Source organism: Ictidomys tridecemlineatus, chromosome 3, assembly GCF_052094955.1.
Source record: "Ictidomys tridecemlineatus isolate mIctTri1 chromosome 3, mIctTri1.hap1, whole genome shotgun sequence".
Taxonomy (NCBI): domain Eukaryota; kingdom Metazoa; phylum Chordata; class Mammalia; order Rodentia; family Sciuridae; genus Ictidomys; species Ictidomys tridecemlineatus.
The window spans coordinates 155,632,143-155,653,262 of NC_135479.1; the positions used below are offsets into that span (position 1 = coordinate 155,632,143).

Genomic DNA, 21,120 nt, shown 5'->3' on the forward strand with positions numbered 1-21,120 from the left:
TTCTTCCTTATTAAGCACCCCAGTTTTGCTTTTTTCAAATTATGAAAAGAATATCCCCAATAGATATCAACAATTAATCTATTCTTTATGGTCAAATGTCTGGAGGAGAAAACAATATGAAAATAATTTTATACTCTTACTCTAAAAGGTGATCAAAAATCAATATTCTTTAAGAGTCAACCAACAATACATACATTCACCATTTTTATTCTATTAGAATGAAAAAGAAACTATTATTAAAGAAACCAAAAACCTTCAAGAGAAAAATATCAAAAAACACTACAGATCAAATGAATACAGTATAAACAGTGACAGAATACTAAAACATTTTTTTAATTTTTTAATATTAATGTTTTAAAACAGGACTAAACATGGCAACAAGGGAAATTCTTTCCTATCTGGCTTGACATAGCATATCACTTCTGAATATCAACTTCTCTTTCCCAGACTATATCACAAATTTTGTAAAAAAGAATATAATAAATGTATTTACCAGTTAGCATTTCACACAATGTTTAAAAAATTAAATTGCTTTATTTTTGAACTACAAAATGAGTCCACTAAGATTACTATAATAAAATATATTTTCAAATTTAGGAGGTATTAAAGGACATTACCAAACCATCAATCCTATGTACATTATTTTGACAATTTCAGTCATATTAAATTCAACTAAATTTGTGAGGTGATTCATAAGTTGCAAAAATTTTTTCATATACATGATTTTGTTTTATCCTTCTAACCAGTAAAAGATATTGAAAATAAGATTTTATAAATGAAAAATACTGTGGTTCTAAAGTTGAATGATTTACCTATGATCATTGAGTCAATGAGTAGCAAAGAAAAAAAGAGTGGAAAGGGTACAAGTCTTCACTCTCCTGTCCTTGTTTGGGGAATAATGTTTTCTTTTGCAATATCTAATATAAACTTGCATTTTGGGCTACCTATTTGATTTATTCACATATACTCTTAAACAATTTCATTTACTGTTAGGATCCAGATATAGGAAATTTAAATATTAAAGCACTGTAAGGACTGACTATTTCATCTACTTAATATCATGTCATAGTTTTGCCATTTAAGTATGTATTTAGAAGTATCTTCTATTTTATTGTGGCCATATGGTATGTTAAATGGTCAAAAAGAACATTTTACTTTCCTTTCAATCATAAATATTTCTTCATAAATACTTACTATTTGTTATCCAATTCTGTCACATTAGTCTTATCATTTCTAACTCGAGGCGTCTACAGCTGAGAGTTGACTCTATGTATACTACTATACTACTGTATTTCCTCCTATCTTAATTTGGGCATTTTTTTTCACCTAGTTCCATTTATTCTTTATTCATATTTATCCTCTCTTTTGCATACCTCTTCTTAATATCATAACAGGATGTTAAGTGCTGAAATGAGCAAATGGAAGAAAATTAAGGTAAGAATCCATTCATCAAACAGATAATGGGGGTAAAATTTGTTAAATACATAATGGGATATATTACATATTTCCTTTTAAGACTCTTTTACTGAGAAAGGGAAAGATGTATTATATTTAAGAATATTAAAATTTGAAGGACAGCAGTCAATAAATACAGTATGAAATGCAAAGAGGTAAAAATATCATGCATTCAAATAATAGGATTTTGATGAAAACTGACAACTTAGTCACCACACTGCCACTCCAACATCCCACTTAAACACACATATACCACATATATAATTCCAAAAAAAAAACTTGACAAGGAAAAAAATCAAATATATTTATAAGTTAGCATTATTAAATGCTAAACTAGTTTACTGATGGCTGACAAGAAGCAACATTACCACCACTTAAGATGTTCTTAAAGTCTAATAATGTTTATAAGTAAAGGAAAATAAAAGGACAAATGTGTTACATTGACCATAAAAACTGATGCACACTTCTCTAAAAAGAGTAGCTTGTTGCTATAATAGTAGCCACAATATTCAATGACAATTCACCTCCAAAAAAAAAAAAAAAGGAAAAAGCATTCCCTGATAACAACAAAGGGATACCACCTATAAAGATATCATGTATATAGCCTCTAAGAAAAATGTTCAAAATCAATTACAAATCATACTAAAAAATGTACACAAAGAATATTACTTTTTGGAAAAAATATGCACATGGGAATTATTACAGACATTAAGGCTTTCTTTATTAACAATGTAATAAAAAATGAATAGAAATGTGAAAGTTATTCAAGCATTATGAGCACACCTAACCCATCTCTGAAAGTGAGACAAGATATTCTTATTTCTTTGGTTCTTTTGCAAAAACTTCAGTGATCACATCACACGATTCAAAGATTAATGCAATGACGTACAATCTTTTATTTGCTCCCATAACCACCCCCATTTTTCCCTCCAATTCAATGTATAAATGTTGGGAATCCAATATGGAGCCTCCTGCATGCTAAGCAAGGTTATTGCCAGTGAGCTACACATACCAGTCCTTCATTCTTAAACTATCCCTTTAATTTTATCTTAATATGACATATATCCACACTAATTCTAATCTCTAATATTTACTAAAAATGTTCTATTTGGATCAGGTAAGACTTCACAGTCTCTTATCCAACAAACTACTAAAAATCTAATATGTTCCAAGCATTGTGCTAAGGGTTAGGAATGCAAGAATGAATCTTTAGGTCTTCAAAAAAGAAAAATTCCCAAAGTGAGGTCACAGAATGCATGAAATATGCATGATCCAATCAAGTAAAGAAATTTCACTGCTTATATTTAAAAATAATTCAATAAACTCAATATTCAATAGTGCACAAGAATTGGCTCTGACAGCAGCACTTGGTGGATGGGGCAGATGTTTTACCTGCCACACAAAACACTTGCAGTACTGTATGAGGGAAATGGTATGGGATAGTTAAATTTTTTTTTTCAGTAGTTACCCCTTGACTTGGTTTTTCCTTCTCATATACATACATCTTATGACAGGAGAGTTCAGCTGAATTAGCTTATACTTAAATTTAACAATTAAAAATGTAAAGGAGGAACTGTATAGGCGTTTCATGTGAAAGAAAAACACCTGACGCATGTACTACATGGGGTTATCAGTGCTAATCTGTTATATACTAGTAAGCACTGATTCATTCCTGAAAAGAATTGATATAATGAAGATAATACCAATACAGGTACACCTAACAAAAAATAATGCAAACACCTTACTCCTAACACAAACTTTATCAGTTACATAGTGAAATAAAACTATGGCAATCTAATAAGATGACAAATCGATTAAAAAAATCAAATACATCAGGAGATCAACTAAAATACAAATTTACATTTACTCATTAACAATAAACCTCACACTAGGGCTGGGGTTGTGGCTCGGCTGTAGAGCGTTCACCTAGCATGTGCAAGTCCTGAGTTCAATCCTCACACTACATAAAAATAAATAAAATAAATGTAAGACACTGTGTCCAACTACAATATATATACCTCACACTAAACCTATACTGGGCTGAAACAACCTAATGCCCAAGGTAACATGATTGTCATTAGCAAAGCACTAAAAAATCCAAAAATCTTGTACATAAAAACAAGCTCTTTAGAGTCTAAAAAGAGGAGTTGAGATGAATACTGTTGAAGTTCCCAATAATATTGCTTCTGTTTTTTGAATCTAGTTAGGTTTCATAGGTAGCATTTTGGCTAACACACTTAACCAAGTATCAACATATATTATTTTTAAATCATTGAATCACAAAGTATATAAAACCAAGAAGAAAAAAACAAATGAAGCACAATCATGTGCTTTTTCCAATGTTTTTAGTAAAAAAAAAAAGGTTAATTTCAAAGATGAAAGACAGTTATTACCAAAATAATTAAGGTTTTCTTTATTATCACTTTAATGACAAAACATTAATCTTAAAAAATTATTCCATCAGTTAAAATTGCCATTTTCATAATGTATATAGTCAAGTTGCTATAGTACCACAAATATAATTTAAGTATATATGAATTTTTAATGGAGAGTCAAAGTTTCCACTGATCTAGAAAAGATACGCAAAAACTAGAATAAAATGATAAAATGTGAAGTGAGTTGTGATGAATGGAACTTGATACAAAGGATATAGGCAGCAGGTACTAATTCTAAGAAGAAACTTTTCATAAATCTATCATTTGAGCTGGACTTTGAATATGGACTGGTTTTCCAATGTGCAAAATGGAAGTAAAAGAAACATTTGGTAGGACATAATATCAAAACACATGGTATGTTAACAAATATAGACATTGAGAAAGTTCCCTGTTAATTTATCCAACAAATAAACTACAAGGGAAAAATATGGGGATGAAGAGGAAGTAACACATTTCTAGCAACCACAATATATGCAGGTATACTTAACAAAAAGTAATGCAAACACCTTACTCATGACACAAACTTTATCAATTAAATTGCAAAGTAAAACCATACCAATCTAATGAGGTGACAAATATGATTAGTGAGTGTTTGAACACTCACTACTTTCTATTAAAGTATTTGATATAATAATGATACTATGGTTAATTTCTCAACAGTCATTACTTTTCTAGGGCAACATATTGATTTACTATACCAATGAGGGAGTGGCAAGAAGTTCATGGCTAAAGGTTTAAATGAAACAAAACTGATGGTAAATTTTACAATAATTGAAATGAGAAAAAAAGTTAATTATTCTCATTTTTGTATAATTTTCTATAATAAAATTATAAAAGTTATTCTCCTAAAACTCACTTGGTTGGCTTCATTCAAGTGCCCAGCCAGAAGGAATAGTATTATTGCTAAAAGCCATGTGAAATAAGATTATTCCAAAATTGAAACACGTTTTACCCTTTCAAAATGAAATGAACATGAATCACCAAGGTTCAAGAAAAGGACTCCTAAAGACAGAGAGATTATATATACATAATACATTATATATATATATAAAATCAAAAGCTTTTGTACAACTATGTTTGGTTTCAAATCTTGATGGAAACATATCACCACTCAGGTCAAAGTAGGTATGTACTTTAAAAAAATAAAAATCATTTCATGGCTTTTCTTTAAATAATAGAAGAAATCAGAAGACTTTTTTTAAAACATAAAAATTTGTATTGTGTGGACACTATTTTCTGAAGATTCTTATGAACAAAATTTTACTGGCATAACAAGAGGGAACACAACAATCCAATTTGTATGTTATTCAAAAAATGGCTTCTTGTTCTAACATAATGTAAAGTTTAAAATATATATATATATTATAACTTTAAAATGTCAGAAATAGGAATCGGGAGAAATAATTCTAAACAATGACATTTTTAATCAAAACTGTTCACAAGCAATATGTAAATATCACTAAATAGCAACATAAATACCATTCAAAATATATTAATTTCAACTGAAAGCCAATACAGTTGTCCTTCAGTATCCACAGAATTAGTTCGAGGATCCCTGATACCAAAATCTGGGGATGCTCAATTCCTTGTAATTTAGTATCTGCATATATCTTCTTTTATAATTTAAATAATATCTAGATTACTATTACCTAGTGACATGTAAATAGTTGTTATATTCTATTGTTTAGGGAGTAATTACAGGGAAAGTAAAAATGGTACATGTTCTTTACAATTTTTTCAAACATTTTTGAATGCTACTCATGAGATCATATATATATGGAATCAAATAGTTAAAGTCAAATTTTAATGACTAACGTGGCATCCTACATGCTCCCCCCAAACTTTATTTACCTATGTCCTTAACCTGATTATTGGGAAGAAAAATAAGCCACATTCTAATTCACAAATCTTAAATTATATTTTGATTGTTAATTAAAGAAAATACATCACATACACACACATATACACCACTGGTAAGCAAAATCAGGATGAGGGTAATACAGAGTTAGTTTCAATATGGAAAAGTACCTTGAGTATTTTTAAACTTCAATAGTTTGTTGCATGACTATTGGAGCTAACACCCAATATGTTACTTGGTTTAGAAAAAAGAACACTAATGAAAACTGCAATTAAACTCAAACCCAACATGTCAAAAAATTTGAGAAAGGACCTTTTCATGGAGAGTGCATCTCTAATTGATAAGTAAATAGAAAAAAAATTCAATTTATACTCTCTTCCCCTATTAGAATTCACATTTCAATATGGGTACCATTTCTTCCTTTCTTATACTGTACATTGATTACTTCCACATAACAACAACTTCTTACATGTTCATATATTTTGTTTTAGCAGTATTTACCAAAATAAAAATGAAACTCAAATCACATTTTCTTGCATGTGAAACGGCCACATTTCTGTTTTTGCACTTCCATTTTGTACTTTCTATGGTTCCTTAATGCAAAACATGTAGCCATCATTACCTTAAACTTTCCTACAAATGGCTATCAGAAGCTAGACTTACTACCAAAAATCTTAGTGGTTTCCTTAATATCAAAATTATCAAAAATAAAAAGTTCTGTTAGGCATATGACAAAAACTACAGAGTCAAAAATCATCTTTAAAGTTAGCCCCTAGCCTACTAAAAGTTTCAGTACATTTTAACAAATGGTAGGAAAAAAAGAGTTGTATTTATTTTCATTGTATTTTTGAAATATTTTAACCAGTAGGAAAAAAAATCCTAAAGGAAAAATGGTTGAAAGCATATGAAAAGAAAAATATGTAAATATAGCCCCAGAATAGTAGAAATCATTCCTTTATCTTTTCCAAGAAGGTACTAGAGTTTCATATATACCTAATAATTAGCTAGGCACATAACTGATATTCAAAAATTAATTTAACAAAAATGTTTATTTCATATAACTATTTATGTTTACAAACCATTCCCTATGTACAGTACCATATATACATAAACCTCTAATAAGCAACAGTGCAATGCTTCCAAAACATCTTAAGCACCAGTATAGGATTCCTAAAACTTCGAAACCTTTTGGTATGCCACATGATTCAGATTAAGGATACAGAACATATCAAATACTCACTTCTATGTTTTCAAGTTGCCTTCTCCCACAAAAACAAAACAAAAAAAACTAACCCATAAGACGACAAAGTAAAAAGGTTATAATCAGTAAGGAGATATTTTTGAAAAACAGTTCTTGAAATACATTGCTATTTCTTTCAGATTATACTCAGATTGAGATTTACATAAAATTCTAAACATGACTATTCAGCTCATATTCATACAGCATTTCCAACCCTTATTTATAAAGATAATTTTGATCAAAAAAGCCACAAATTTACAAATTTACATTTTTATGAGAAGAAATTTTAGACCTATCTTTCTTGTGACTGATATCTCTGATATTTAAATTAAAAATAAAGTTATTTCAATCACATTGTATTATTAACATTTCCTTCCAATGACTTAGACTAAGAAGTCTTAGTATCTGCATGTAAGTGGTTAAACTATATTAAAACACAGACATTTTAAACAAGGTAACCATGAACTTAACTTTATTCCTTAACCTGATATTATAGACTTATAAGTATTAGGGAAGAATTTCTAATTTATGCAAATACTCCTAAAGAAAACTGGTTTATTATTATTATTATTTAAAATAACGTTTTCACTACTTGCATGTAAGAATTTTGCCTTCTATATCACTTTTTGATTTGATAAGGATTGGGAAGCATGGGTGGTTGGGAGGGTTAATAAAGTACCTACTTCACCTTTTTGTTAAAAAAAATTTATTTGATTTGTGATTCTCCTAATGATTCTACTTCTACTTCACTGCCCTGGTAAAACATTTATTCTACACAGTCTTTTTTTTTTTTTTTTCTAATGAATCATCAAAACACATTCTTTGGACCTCAAAACAGCTGTCTTTATGATTACAAATTTATAAAATTCCACTGTAGAAGTCATTTACCTCCCAAAGATGATTCACATTTCAATATTTAAATAACATTTCTTTCTCAAAAGATACATGATTCTGGAAAGAATACACTTAATGAATTCTGTAAAACAAACAAACAAACAAAAAACCAAACCAAACCAAAACAAAACAAAACAAAACAAAAAAACCCTCATGATGTTTCCAGTTTTAATTGGAGAAAGAAAAATCTTAAAACACATACATACATTTAGGAGGAAATAAGAGGAAAAGGGGATGGACTTTCAATATTCATCAGCAAATATTACCAATTGGTTCTGTAATTCAAAATTTTCTAGTTAAATTCCAAGTTTCCAAGTTTAATTTTTTTCCTATACATTTACCCGTTTGAACAACATCAACATTAAATAACTTAAACAAGATGGTGTAGAAAATCCTTTGTACAGATTCCTGGCTGAAATACCTCATCTCTAAAACTGGTATGCCGGTATAATGAAATGCCTTTTCTGTTCTGTATTTAATGTACCATATGTTCATTACTATTTGTATATTTAAACTATTTGTATAAAGCATTAAAATAAGGCTACTGCTTAATGTACCAAAATTCATGTTCACAGGACAATTTAAGAACTGTCTCACAGAGATGACAAAAACTGTAATAATTATCATGTTTAGAAGGCATGTATTTTATTACTCTTCTATGTATATGAGACAAAAAAATGACCAGCTGATGATACTCTTTCACACATCATGTTGATGGAGTTTACTACCACAGTTTTAGTGCAACAAAATATCTTTGAAAAGCCATTCTACAGTAATTATGGCAAGGCTCATTAAAATGCAGAGGTAAAGATTTCATTTGTATGAAACTTAGAAACTTAGAAAATAATGTTTGAAAAGGAAAGATGTTCCATCAGGCTGAATATTTTTAGTATACTAAAAATATATATAAACATATTTTGAATTGCCTTTATAGTCAATTTTGATGTAGTATCATTTAGTGGTGATAAATTTTAAGAGGTATATGTTTAACAAACATTATACTTGAGATTATAGTCTTAGGTAAACATTTAATACACAATGCCAAGGTAGTTTCTTTTTGTTGTTTTTTTTTAATTTTTGTACCAAAAACGTCACACATTTAACGTTGACATTTCTTCTTACCTGTGTGCCTCAGACCAATAAAGTACTCTGCATTAAAATTTAAATCTTGAGACAGTAGTACAGCATTGAAAAAAATTGTAAAGCAGCTCAGATACATTGAACCCAGATTTTACATTTTCATTTGTCAGATTAGAATATAAAAAGCTCGAAAATCAACTTGAAAAAGCTTATTCTTCCTCAAGAAAAAGTATGAACAATCTGAAAATGATCAACTAGTATGAATGAAACATTGTACATAGTTAAGTCACATTTAGTGGTCGCTAAACATACCACTCCCTCCTGGAAATTACGGAACCATCTACATGTGAAACTAAGTCATCTTCATTTTCCTCATAATGTTCATCGCTGACAAACTTCATTCCCATTTTTAGATCTTCGTAATAATCCATTGGTCTTTCAAACCTATTGAGATTTTCTACATTGTTCCACTGAGTTTTTTCAGGCTCTTCTAAATAGTCTTTTCGTATAAGATTGTTCACTGGAATTTTGTTTTCTTTTTTTACACTGTCTGGGTAAGAATCAAGCTCATCTTGTTGAAGAACATCTATTTGTGATTCTTTTTGCATATCTGATGGTGGAATGTAGTTCTTGGCAAAATAGTCTCCACGAAACGTCCGTCTTCTCCTATAGCAGAATATTCCAGCCAAAACACTCACAAGTACTATGAAAAGAGCCCCCCCAACTACACTAGCAATGACTGTGCCAATTGTGTCATCCTTAATTGTTGCCAAAGTTGACAATGGGAAAGGCAATTTTTTAGGTTCTGTTGCTAGATCCTCGGTGACAGCAGTTGAGGGATGCCAATGAATTGTAGGCTGAAGGGTGGTAGTAGTAGGAGGATCTAATGGAAACAGTAAAGATAGACAAGACACAGAAAAGCAAAGAATGTCAATGTAGGCTAATTCAGCAGCAAGTTGAAAAGACAGCACAGTTAATGAATATATATTCATAGTAACAATAGTTTTTCATTCTTAATTTGATTAAGATTAGACAGTAACGGTACTTTTATATACTTTTAAAAAGCAAAACTGACACTTAGTCAGTTACTAATACAGTGAAAAGAATGGAAACCTATGGAGTGAATGAATACTAAATAACTTTATTCCAAGTTTTAAAGTGTACTGCACTCTAGGAACAAAAAGTTGCTGTTTTTGTTTTAATGTAGATTATTACTTCAGTGTCTTATACAGAGCTGGCTCAAGCATTATTGTACAAAACATTAAAATAAATTAAGTAATCAAATGTATATTTTCTTAATGAGTAGCACAAATAAATAAAATGAAAGAATAAAAAACTAAAGTTTTCTTGACGTTCATCTTTACCTGAAAGGTAAGATCTGAACTTATTTTTCAAAGAATGAAAAACTATAGAATCTTGTTAAGGTGGCACAGTATAAGCTGTTGGTTTAATAATTCTCTCAAAAATATTCTTTCTTAGATAAAGAGTACTCTAAATTTTTATAAAGGAAAAAGGAAGTAAGGACAATTACTGAGTAATTTAAAAAACATAAATCATGTGTTTAAATTGTGTTAGCCAAATAGCTATTATCAAAAGAGACTGATAAATAAAACAAAGTAAAAATATTATAATCTACAATGTAGTAAAAACCATCTAATACTCCATGATTAACATAGGTGAACACTTAGAAAATTAAGGAATTTCAGCTATACCTACAAAATTTAATATAATTGCTTCACGATATTGTCTCACAAAGAGCTAATATTTTAGAGAGAACATTCAAATAATAATTAAATATTAGATGCAAATGAACCTGTATACAGACATTAGATTACACGAGTAAATAGCCATTAATATTAAAAAGCAACTAAACATGAATAGTAAAAATTAAAGACTGGTTAATTATCAATTAAGTAGTATTTGTAGGTCATGTTACACAAAAATTCTAAAGTTTGAAGAAAAGATGAGCTTAAAAATCTTGAATATTATCTTAGATAAAAATAAATGACCCAAATGGTAATATCCTACAATTAATTTTTTAAATGAGTGGTATTGACAGAGTTTTTAAAATGTGATTGTTAGAAAAATACTAAATCTACATGGGTAAGTTATTCTAATATTACAAGCTAAAGAAAAATACTTACTGAAACAGGTTTCATCACGGTATGCCATATGTATAGAATGTGGTAAAAATTTAGCAAGTACAGTATAAAACTTAACAAATAACAGTATAACCAATTTCCTGACTTTAAACTGATATTACAGGTAACCCTGTCAAGTACTCTGAAGTATTAGTTATCATAGTATATGTAAGAGAATCAAGGAAGAGTTATAATTTTTAAGAACATATTCACTAGCTGAACAAACAAATGTGGAACTGGAAGATTATTTCTAGGATAAAAGGAGTAAAAATTCATACAACCCAACTTTATAGAATTAAGATAATAAAGAATGAAGAAATACACTAACTTAAATCATTTGTAAGATGATTTGTGTTTTTGAAAGAGAAAGAGTAACAGGGAAGTCAAGTTTTAAGTACTAAATGCCATCTTTAGTGATTCTCAAAGAAAACTATCAAAACAAACTGACATCAGCACATTTAAGTACAGATCTACATAAATTATTTATGATATACATATATTTGTCATATTCCAATTTGGTTTTTGGTAACTTCTAATATGTTACTGGGTTTCTCAGAAGAGTGCATGAAGTATACACAAATAATTGAACATTTTTACCACATATCCTAAAAATAATAATTGACACTTTTATTTCTACTTGCAAAGTTCTTTATATGAATACTGATGGATGTCTAATGTTCATTTCATTCATTTTCAACAAAATACAGATTTCAGAAAAATCTACTAAAAAAATTAAACTTTGTTTAATTTAGTTTTGTTAGTGATCCTATAAGTTTCAATCCACCATCCTTCTCCTTAATCAATGTTAAATACAGCACAGACATCCTATTAGTATCATTGCATAGAGAATATTATTAATACTTCATCATTTTGTATTTTAAACATATAAAAATGTATATAAGAATTTTATTTATTTTTAAATTTAGAATGAAAGTCATAATTCAAATGAGGCAAGACTATTTTATAATCATAAACAGGTACTTATTTATCATGATATAAAAATTCCTCCCAATATCATTCCATATTTTTCAGTCAGACAGGTTTAAAATTTTTTTATTGAATGTGTGCTAAATGAGAATATAATAGATATATAATGGATTCTAGTACATCCTGAGTTCCTCTCTTAAGTTCTTAAGTTTCTTTTTAAACTACTGTCTCCTATCAAACAGAAAAATAGTTTAGTAAGGTCACTATAGCTATAAGGTAGATTTTTGCCTAATAAATAAATTAAAAATCCATGAAAAAATTACATGGATTACTTCTATTTCTTTAGACTTTTATGGGTTGTTTAAATAAAGAAATCCATGCATTTTAAAACTTAAGGCATGCTAAATGTTGATTCTTTAATTTTGACATTGTGTCTGGACCCTCAAATCAGTACGATCTGAAATTCAACTTTCTCAGAGGAATACAATTTTAGGCTTAGGGGAGTTTATTTGACATTTAAAATTTTGTTTTTCTATTTTTAAGGAAAAGTGAGAAAAATCAGGGAGGGAAAAAGCAAACAAGAAAAACAATGTCCAATATTCAGTATGGGATAAAGAGCCACTGCACCCCAGGATAGTGAAAATATATTAGAGTAGAATCTAGTATTTACAGTTGAAAATCGCAATCATGAATCAAGGGCCTCTTATTAAAAGTTGTATGTCTAACAGTATGGGAAAATGGATAATAAAATTTAAAACAATTTGACTCACAATTGCTAACTCTACTCTGTTCTACGTAGAACTTTGAGACTCATCATAAGATACATTTCTTTTATATTTTTAAAAATCATTTCTAAAAGTTTAAGGTGTCTATTTCAACAATACTGAGGTAAAATTTTCTAAAGTTTACAATGAAAAAATTAACTGTTTATTCTGTTTTAATTATAGCCTTTTATTCCGATTTAAAAGGTTTTATGAAATAGTTAATTTTTTTAAAGCAATATTATACCCATGATTCTTGGTAAACTCCAAGAAACTCTTAGCAAAGTAAACTAAACCTGGCATAGTATACTGTATTATGTAAACTCTTGGGTAGAAAGGGAAAGTCTAATTCTTGACCACTTGGAAGAAAATCATTTCACATACTGCTTTCTTCTTCTGAAATATCTAGCAATAATTAACTGATTTTCACATTTTCTTAAAATTTGAAATTTCATTCTTATAAAGATTTAGATGTTGATTTTTAAAAATGTGTACAGTGATCAGTCCCTTAGTTAAGGCAAATAAAATTACATAAAAGCAAATGCTGGAATTTTAATTCTTTCCTGCTTATTCTCTTCTCAAACTTATTCATTCATACATACATACATAAACAAAAGTGTACTGAATACCTATTATATTTAAAACTGCAGATTATGGAAATACAACAGTGATTAAAGTAGACAAAAATTCTTCCCTCTTAGGACTTAAGTTCTGGTGGGTGCAAAATTAGACAAGCATATGAACACAATATGCAGTATGTCACACAACAATAAGTATTTGAGAGAAAAGTAAGGCACAGCAGGACAAAAAGTGGTGAAAGAATAAGAGAAGATTTTCAATTTTACAATCATGAGAACAGAAAGACCTCACTCAAAAATGCAATACTTTATCAAAGACCTAAAAGATGTGGGGTAAATAGGTATGAAAATATTCTTGTGGAAGAGCACTCGAAGCAGTAGAAACAGAAAATGCAAAGACTGATGGGCAGAAATATATCTGTTGTGTCCAAAAGAAAAAACAGGCTAGTATGGCTGAGCTAATGAGGAAAGGGTGTATAAAAGAATGAGGTCAAAGAGGTAATTTGGTACCAGAACAAGAACAGAGCCTTGTAAGTCACTATAAAATTTTGGTTCTCAATGTAGGTAAAATGGAAAGTCCATAAAAGGTTCTGAGAAGAGGAACGACATGATTTGGCATGGTTTTAAAATGGTCACTCTGGTTGCTCATCTGATGACAGATTGAAGGATAACAGATTCAAAATGGGAGATATTAAATGACTATGTTAATACTGATGTAAGAGTTGCTGATGGCTTGGACCATCGTGGTAGCAGGGAAGTGGTAGATAACTGATAGAATTCAATGTAATGCAATGGGAAAGCCGACACGGAATTCTTTATGGACAGCATAGAGTCAGAGAAAAAGTGAAATTAACAATACTTTCAAGACTAGAACTACAAAAAATTGTGTTAGAAAACCTGTAGAAAAACAGGATTGGTGTTAAGAGGCAGGTATAAGATCAGAATTTCATTTTTAACATGTTAAACTGTAAATGCCCATTCAACTGCTACATACAGTTAATGATCATTAATAAGCAGTTGAAAATACAAATCAGGAATACTGGGAAGTGGATGCAGAATTCCAAAAAGATATAAACTTAGGATATCATAAATGGAATTAGCATATATTAAGAGTGTCCAAATTGATTTTATTTATAGGAGTACAGGAAAGCCTAAAATTTACAAATAATATCCCACACCAAAGTGTACAATAAGCACAAAAATAAACAGACTTCAGGTAATTACATTTTAAATATGTGTTTAGTGTGGTTTATCCCCTAATGGAAGAAAGACATTTACTAATGGTTAATCTCCCTCAGATTTTCACAAAATCATTGTTACTAGTAGAAAGAAGTAGGGATGTATACAGCACTAAGCTTCTTACAGGTATAATACAAAAAAAATTTGAGTCTATCATTGTGCTAGGCACTAAGATAATTGCTGAGTATACAGTAGTGGTAAAGTAAATACAAGGTGCTTAAATTTGAGGATCAATAATAAATAAATATGAATACAACTATAAATTGTGGTGAATACTATGAGAAAATAATATGAACTCAGCTTGAATGATTATATAGGTCTGAGAATATAACATTTAAGCAATCATGAAAAATTTTATATCTCTAATTTATTTACTTTTAGATTTAAAGAGATAAAAACTTAATTACCAAGTCAACAATTATCATACAAATCTGCAATTTTAGATTCTATTATACCTTCCCCTTAGTTTTCCATTTGTTAAACATATAGCTTGATATATACTTACAGTTAAGTACAGTTACTCAAAATAATTTATATAATTGTTTCTAAATGAGGATTTCAATAATAATTGATAACTACAATGTGAATGGCCAAATTCATATTCAGCCAAATTAACATTTGATGATACAAATAATAAGTGAAAAATCTAAGTTCTTATCAGCTTAAGAACTGACCATAAGAAAAACAGTACATTCTATTTCATTAAAATATTTTCAAGAGTATTCCTATTTCACCTCTCAGTAACCCAACATAGTCGGGTAGAAAGTAATGTTATTTAACAAAGCAGGTTATCAAAGTTAATATCCTATTTTATTTATCAGACAAATGTATGCAGAGTATTCAGCAAAGGGGGAATAGAAAATCACTGTTCTCTGTTTAAAGACAAAAAAGAATTTAGAAAGGCATAATACCTATAAAAGAAATAAGTAGGACTAGGACTATGGCTCAGTGATAGTGCACTTGCCTAGCATATGTGAGGCACTGGATTCGATTCTCAGCACCACATAAAAATAAATAAAATAAAGGTCTATCAACAACTAAAAAATATTAAAAAATAAAAAGAAATAAATAATATTATTTAACTGAAAACTGTACATATTAAAATATATATAAAGCTATATAGATATTCTGTCATTTCTCTAAGAATACCACTTTATATATGTATTTCAGACAGGTATTATTTCATCATATGCCTTTTATATTATCTGGAAAACTTTATACTGATGAATCTATATTTTTATTACTGTATCACATTATTATATAATTGTTAACAAAGGAATATTTTAAGTAAGGTATTTTGCAAGTAGACAGTAGCTTACCTGAAATGTAGATAACCTTTTGATCACTTCTTTGACCAAGGGAATTGGTCACTTTACAGACATAAACACCAGAATAATTGAAAGTCAGTGGATGGACAAAATGAAGAGTATTGTCTGAAGCCAACAAACCATCAAGCCATTGTCCATCCAACCTAGATTTTAAAAAGCATAAAATTATTTTGAGTATCTTCATACAGAATTTATTGACAATTATTTTTAAAAAAACATCAATTTCGATGCTAGTAAAAGAATCATTATATTTCAGATACAATTAACTATGAAACAAAAACACATAAGAAATTTTCATTTTAATAAATAAGTATTAGAGAAAAGTCTATTAAGTATACCCATTCTTTCCAAATATTAATCCATGTAAGTGTAACTAGATGGACAGAATAGAATAGGAAGAAGAAAGAGAAAAAACTGGTTTTAAAAATATGTATTCAGAAAACTGCAAATTAGAAAAATATTATTTGATGGTATTATCAATAATTTCAAAGCAATTAAAATTCTCCATGAATTATGGATAAACATAAACAAACTACAATTTTCTCAGTGAAAAGCCATCTCATTTAAGTATATTAGATGTTTTGACACCTTCTATAATATAGTTATAGAGAGCATACAAAGATACAAACCAAAGGAAGGAATAATCATTCAAGGAAATAATATCTGAAAATTTCTCAAACCTTAAGAATGATATGGAAAATCAAATACAGGAGAGGCTTACAGGACCCAACATTTAAAAATTAAAACAGACACATACCAAGGCACATTATTATAACATGCCTTATGTACAAAATAGACTTTTTGATAGACTGTTATAAAAACTGCCAGAGAAAAATGATAGGTCACATTTAGGAGAAACCAATCTGGATCTCAGCTGATTTCACAGCCCAGACCCTCAAAGCTAAGAAGTCTTCAAATAATATATACTGCATTCTGAAAGAAAATGGATGCCAACAAAGAATACTATATCCTGTAGACTAGACTTAAGTTTCAGAACTGAGATTAAAATAAAAACTTTCCATGATAAACAAAAGTTAAAACAATTCACAACTAGAAAGCTGACACTAAAAAACATACTCAATAAATATTTCATTAAGAAATGAAAAATAAGGGCTGGGATTGTGACTCAGTGGTAGAGTGCTCACCTAGCACGTGCGAGTCCCTGGGTTCAATCCTCACCACCACATATAAAAATAAATAAATAATATAAAAGTCTTGTGTTCAACTACTTCTAAAAAGAAAATAAATATTAAAAAAAATGGAAAATAAAAGTAAAGCATCAAAGGGAGGAACTACACTAGCAGAATAGTCAGTCCATCAAAGGAGAAACTAATTCAAACTAAAAACCAGAAATAAATCAAAATGACAGGAAATAAAAATCATTGCTCAAAATTAGCATTGAATATAAATGGCCTAAACTCATAAATTTAAAGACACAGACTGGATTAAAAAACAAGACCCAATAATATACTGTCTCCAAGAGACGCAGCTTATTGGCAAAGACATTCACAGACTGGAGGTAAAATGATGGGAAAAAAATATGATTCGAAAGGATCTCTTAAACAAGCAGGGGTTTCTAACTTCATATTAGATAAAGTGGACTTCAAGCCAAAGTTTAGGTCATTTCATACTGCGTAAGGGCATTATACATCAACAAAACATAACCAAAACACTGGAAAAAGACAGGGATGTCTTCACTATTCTATTCATTATAGTCCTAAAAACTCTAGCCAAAGCAATTAGAAAGAAGAAAGAAATTGAGGGGATACAAATAGGAAAAGAAGAACTCAAAACTATCCCTATTTGCCAACCACATGATTCTATATTTAGAGGACCCAAAAACTCCACCAAAAAACTTCTAGAACTCAAACAAATTCAGCAAATGAGCAGGATATAAAATTAATACCCATAAATCAATTGTGTTCCTATTTACCAATAATGAATCAGCTGAAAGAGAAATTAGGAAAACTATTCTATTCACAATAGCCTCAAAACAAGCCAACAATAACAAAAAAACTTCAAAATCAATCTACCAAAAGAAGTGAAAGACCTCTACAAAGAAAACTAAAGAACACTAAAGAAATTGAAGACCTTAGAAAATAGAAAGATGTCCCATGTTGTTAGAGAGGCAGAATAAATATTATCAAAATGGCCATACTGTCATAATGTAATTCCTATCAAAATTCCATTGATATTCTTCATAGAACAAAGAACAGTCATGAAATTCATTTGAAAAAATAAGAGACCCATAATAACAAAAGCAATCTTCAGCAAGAAAAGCAAAGCAGGAGGCATCACAGTGCTATACCTTAAGTTACAGCACAGAGCATGGTATTGGCACAAAAACAGACATGTAGACCAACGGTACAAAACAGAAGTTACAGACTCAAACGCACATAAATATAGTTACATCTCATACCAGACAAAGGTGCCATAAACATATATTGGCAAAAAGACAGCCTCTTAAACAAATGATGCTGGGAAAACTGGAAATCCATATGCAGTAGAAAGAAAGTAAATCCCTATCTCTCTGCACAAAACTTTCAAAGTGGATCAAGGGCACAGGCATTACACCAGAGATCCTGTGCCTACTAGTAGAAACTTTGGCGCAACTCTCCATCATGTTGTCTTGGGAACCAAATTCCTCAACAATACTCCTAAAGCAGAAGAAGTAAAATTAAGAATCAATAAATGGAATGGTATCAAGGCAAAAAGCTTCTTCCCAGCAAAAGAAACAATCAAGTGCTTGAAGAGAGAGCCTACAAAATGGGAGAAAACTTTGCCACCTGCATCTCAAATAGAACAATAATCTCCAGGATATACAAATAACTCAAAAAAACTCAACACCAAAAACAACAAATAACCCAATCAATAAATGGGAAGAAAACTGAATAGGCAATTCACATAAGAAGAAATATGAATGGGAGGCTGAGACGGGAGATTGTGAAGTCAAAGCCCACCTCTGCAACTTAGTGAGGCTCTAAGCAACTCATGAGACCCTGTCTCTAAATAATATACAAAAAAGTTATGGGGATGTGGCTTAGTGGTAAAGCATCCCTGAGTTCAATTCCTAGTACCAAAAAAAAAAAAAAAAGAAAAAAGAAAAGAAAAGAAAAGAAAGAAACATGAATGGTCAACAAATATATGAAAAAATGTTTAACATTTCTAGCAATTAGAGAAATGCTATTCAAAACTACACTGAGATCCCATCTCACTCCAGTAAGAATGGCAATTATAAAAAATAAAAGTAACAATAAATGTTGCTGAGGGTATGGGGAAAAAGATACTCTCATACATTGCTGGTGGGACTGCAAATTGATGCAACCATTATGGAAAGCAGTATGGAGATTCCTCAGAAAACCTGGACTAGAATCACTATTTGACTCAGCTGTCCTACTCCTTGGTATATATATGCCCAATGGACTTAAATCAGCATATGACAGTGACACAGCCACAACAATGTTTATAGCAATTCAATTTACAGTAGCTAAGCTATGGAACCATTCAGCGTTATCTTTCAATTGATTTGTGGATTAAAAAAATGTGGCATATATACACAATGGAAGATTACTCAGTCATAAAAAGAATGGAATTATTGCATTTGTCGGTACATTAATGGAACTGGAGACTATCATGCTAAGTGAAGTAAGCCAAACCCAAAAACCAAAAGCTGAATGTACTCTCTGATATGTGGGCACTAACTCACAATGGTGGGGGGAGGCATGTAGATGGGTACAAGTCCATGGGATTAGACGAAGGGAAATGCAGGGAAGGGAATCGAGGTAGAAATAGGAAAGACAGTAGAATGCAACGGACATAACTTTCCTACGTTCACATATGAATATATCACCAGTATGTACAAACGTCCAAAATGGGATCCTAAATATACTCCATGTATGTATAATATGTCAAAATACATTTTATTGCCACATATATCTGAAAAGTACAAATAAAAAAAAAGAAAAAGAAAAAGCATATTTGTAGAGCATCATAGAATACTAATACAAATTGATCTCTGTTCTATCCAAAGGTGGCACAATTTTGTTTTGTAATTCTAAGGGTAGTAGGTGAAAAAAACAATGGGTACAATCTTTTGTAGTTATGAGTAGAAACTAAGTATCTCTTATCTGAATGCTTAGGACCACAAAGTTTTCAGATTTTGAAGATTTCTGAATATTTGCATAGACTTTTTTATCTAAACATCCCTATTCCAAATATCTGAAATTGAAATGCATCAGCATTCAGAAAGTCTCAGATTGTGGAGTAAATCATATTTTGGATTTTTGGAACAGAATTTTAATTCAGCACTGAAGAGTAAAGACAATATTTTTACATTGTTTAAAAAAACAAATATCATCAGAAGGAGTGGCACATTCCTGTAAACCGGCTTCTAGGGAGAAGAAAGCAAATGGATCCCAAGTCAGAGGGCATCCTGAGAAACTTAGTTATATAGTCTTAAAATAAAAGGGCTAGGGACGTAGCTCAATGTTAGAGCAATTATCTAGCAAGTATGAGTCCTTGGGCCCCAATCTCTACTCCTTTTTTAATTTTCTGAGAAATTTTAAAAAATGTCTTATAATGTTTACAAGTTTACTCAGAAAAGTCACCGTCAGAAAAATCTACATATAACACTATATATGTAAGGAATGACATATGCTAAGCATCTTCTATGCTCTTGTACCTGATTCATCTGACTCAGTATTTCTTATCTGAAATACTGTTATCTACAAGGAAACTAAGTAGTAGAGAGATTAAATGACTCAATCAAAAAGATATCTAGAAGTACAGACACTTGGAAAGAACGCAGATTTACTTGTTTTTTTGTAAATACCTTAACAAATAGATGTCTTAACTCATTATTACTTCCCATTTAAAAAAATAACTGAAAAAGCACTTCTCTCCATTTAAAACCATCTTTCTTAAAGAAAACAAAGTAATCAATATAATGTTTTCTTGTTTCTATAAAATCACACCAAAAATAAAAGTTAAGGGACAGACAAGATAGTTTTGACAAACATTGAGAAAACAGAAAATAGATGGAGGAAATAGTTATATGCTTTAAGCCAGTGTTTCTCAATGAAGAGTGATTCTGGGTTATACTAATGGGGGAGTAGAAGGTGCTACTCGCTTTAGAGGGGATGTGCTAAAAATACTATAATTCACAGGATTACCTATGACAAAAAA

At 30.0% G+C, this 21,120-nt stretch overlaps 1 protein-coding gene across 4 annotated transcripts in view; it reads right to left on the minus strand.

Annotated features, from left to right (window-relative positions):
• Nectin3 (nectin cell adhesion molecule 3) overlaps positions 1-21,120 on the minus strand; it is a 138,193-nt gene that overhangs the window by 63,620 nt on the left and 53,453 nt on the right. For 2 of the 4 annotated variants that reach the window (XM_078044260.1, XM_078044261.1), the window contains exons 5-6: positions 15,928-16,079; positions 6,779-9,845 (exon numbers count right to left, since the gene is read on the minus strand). In XM_078044260.1, coding sequence (XP_077900386.1) covers positions 9,265-9,845; positions 15,928-16,079 — 733 coding nt within the window. In that variant the 3' untranslated portion in view covers positions 6,779-9,264. Of the gene's footprint in view, positions 1-6,778; positions 9,846-15,927; positions 16,080-21,120 lie in introns of those variants that run through there. The other 2 variants (XM_078044263.1, XM_078044262.1) reach the window with 2 other exon arrangements.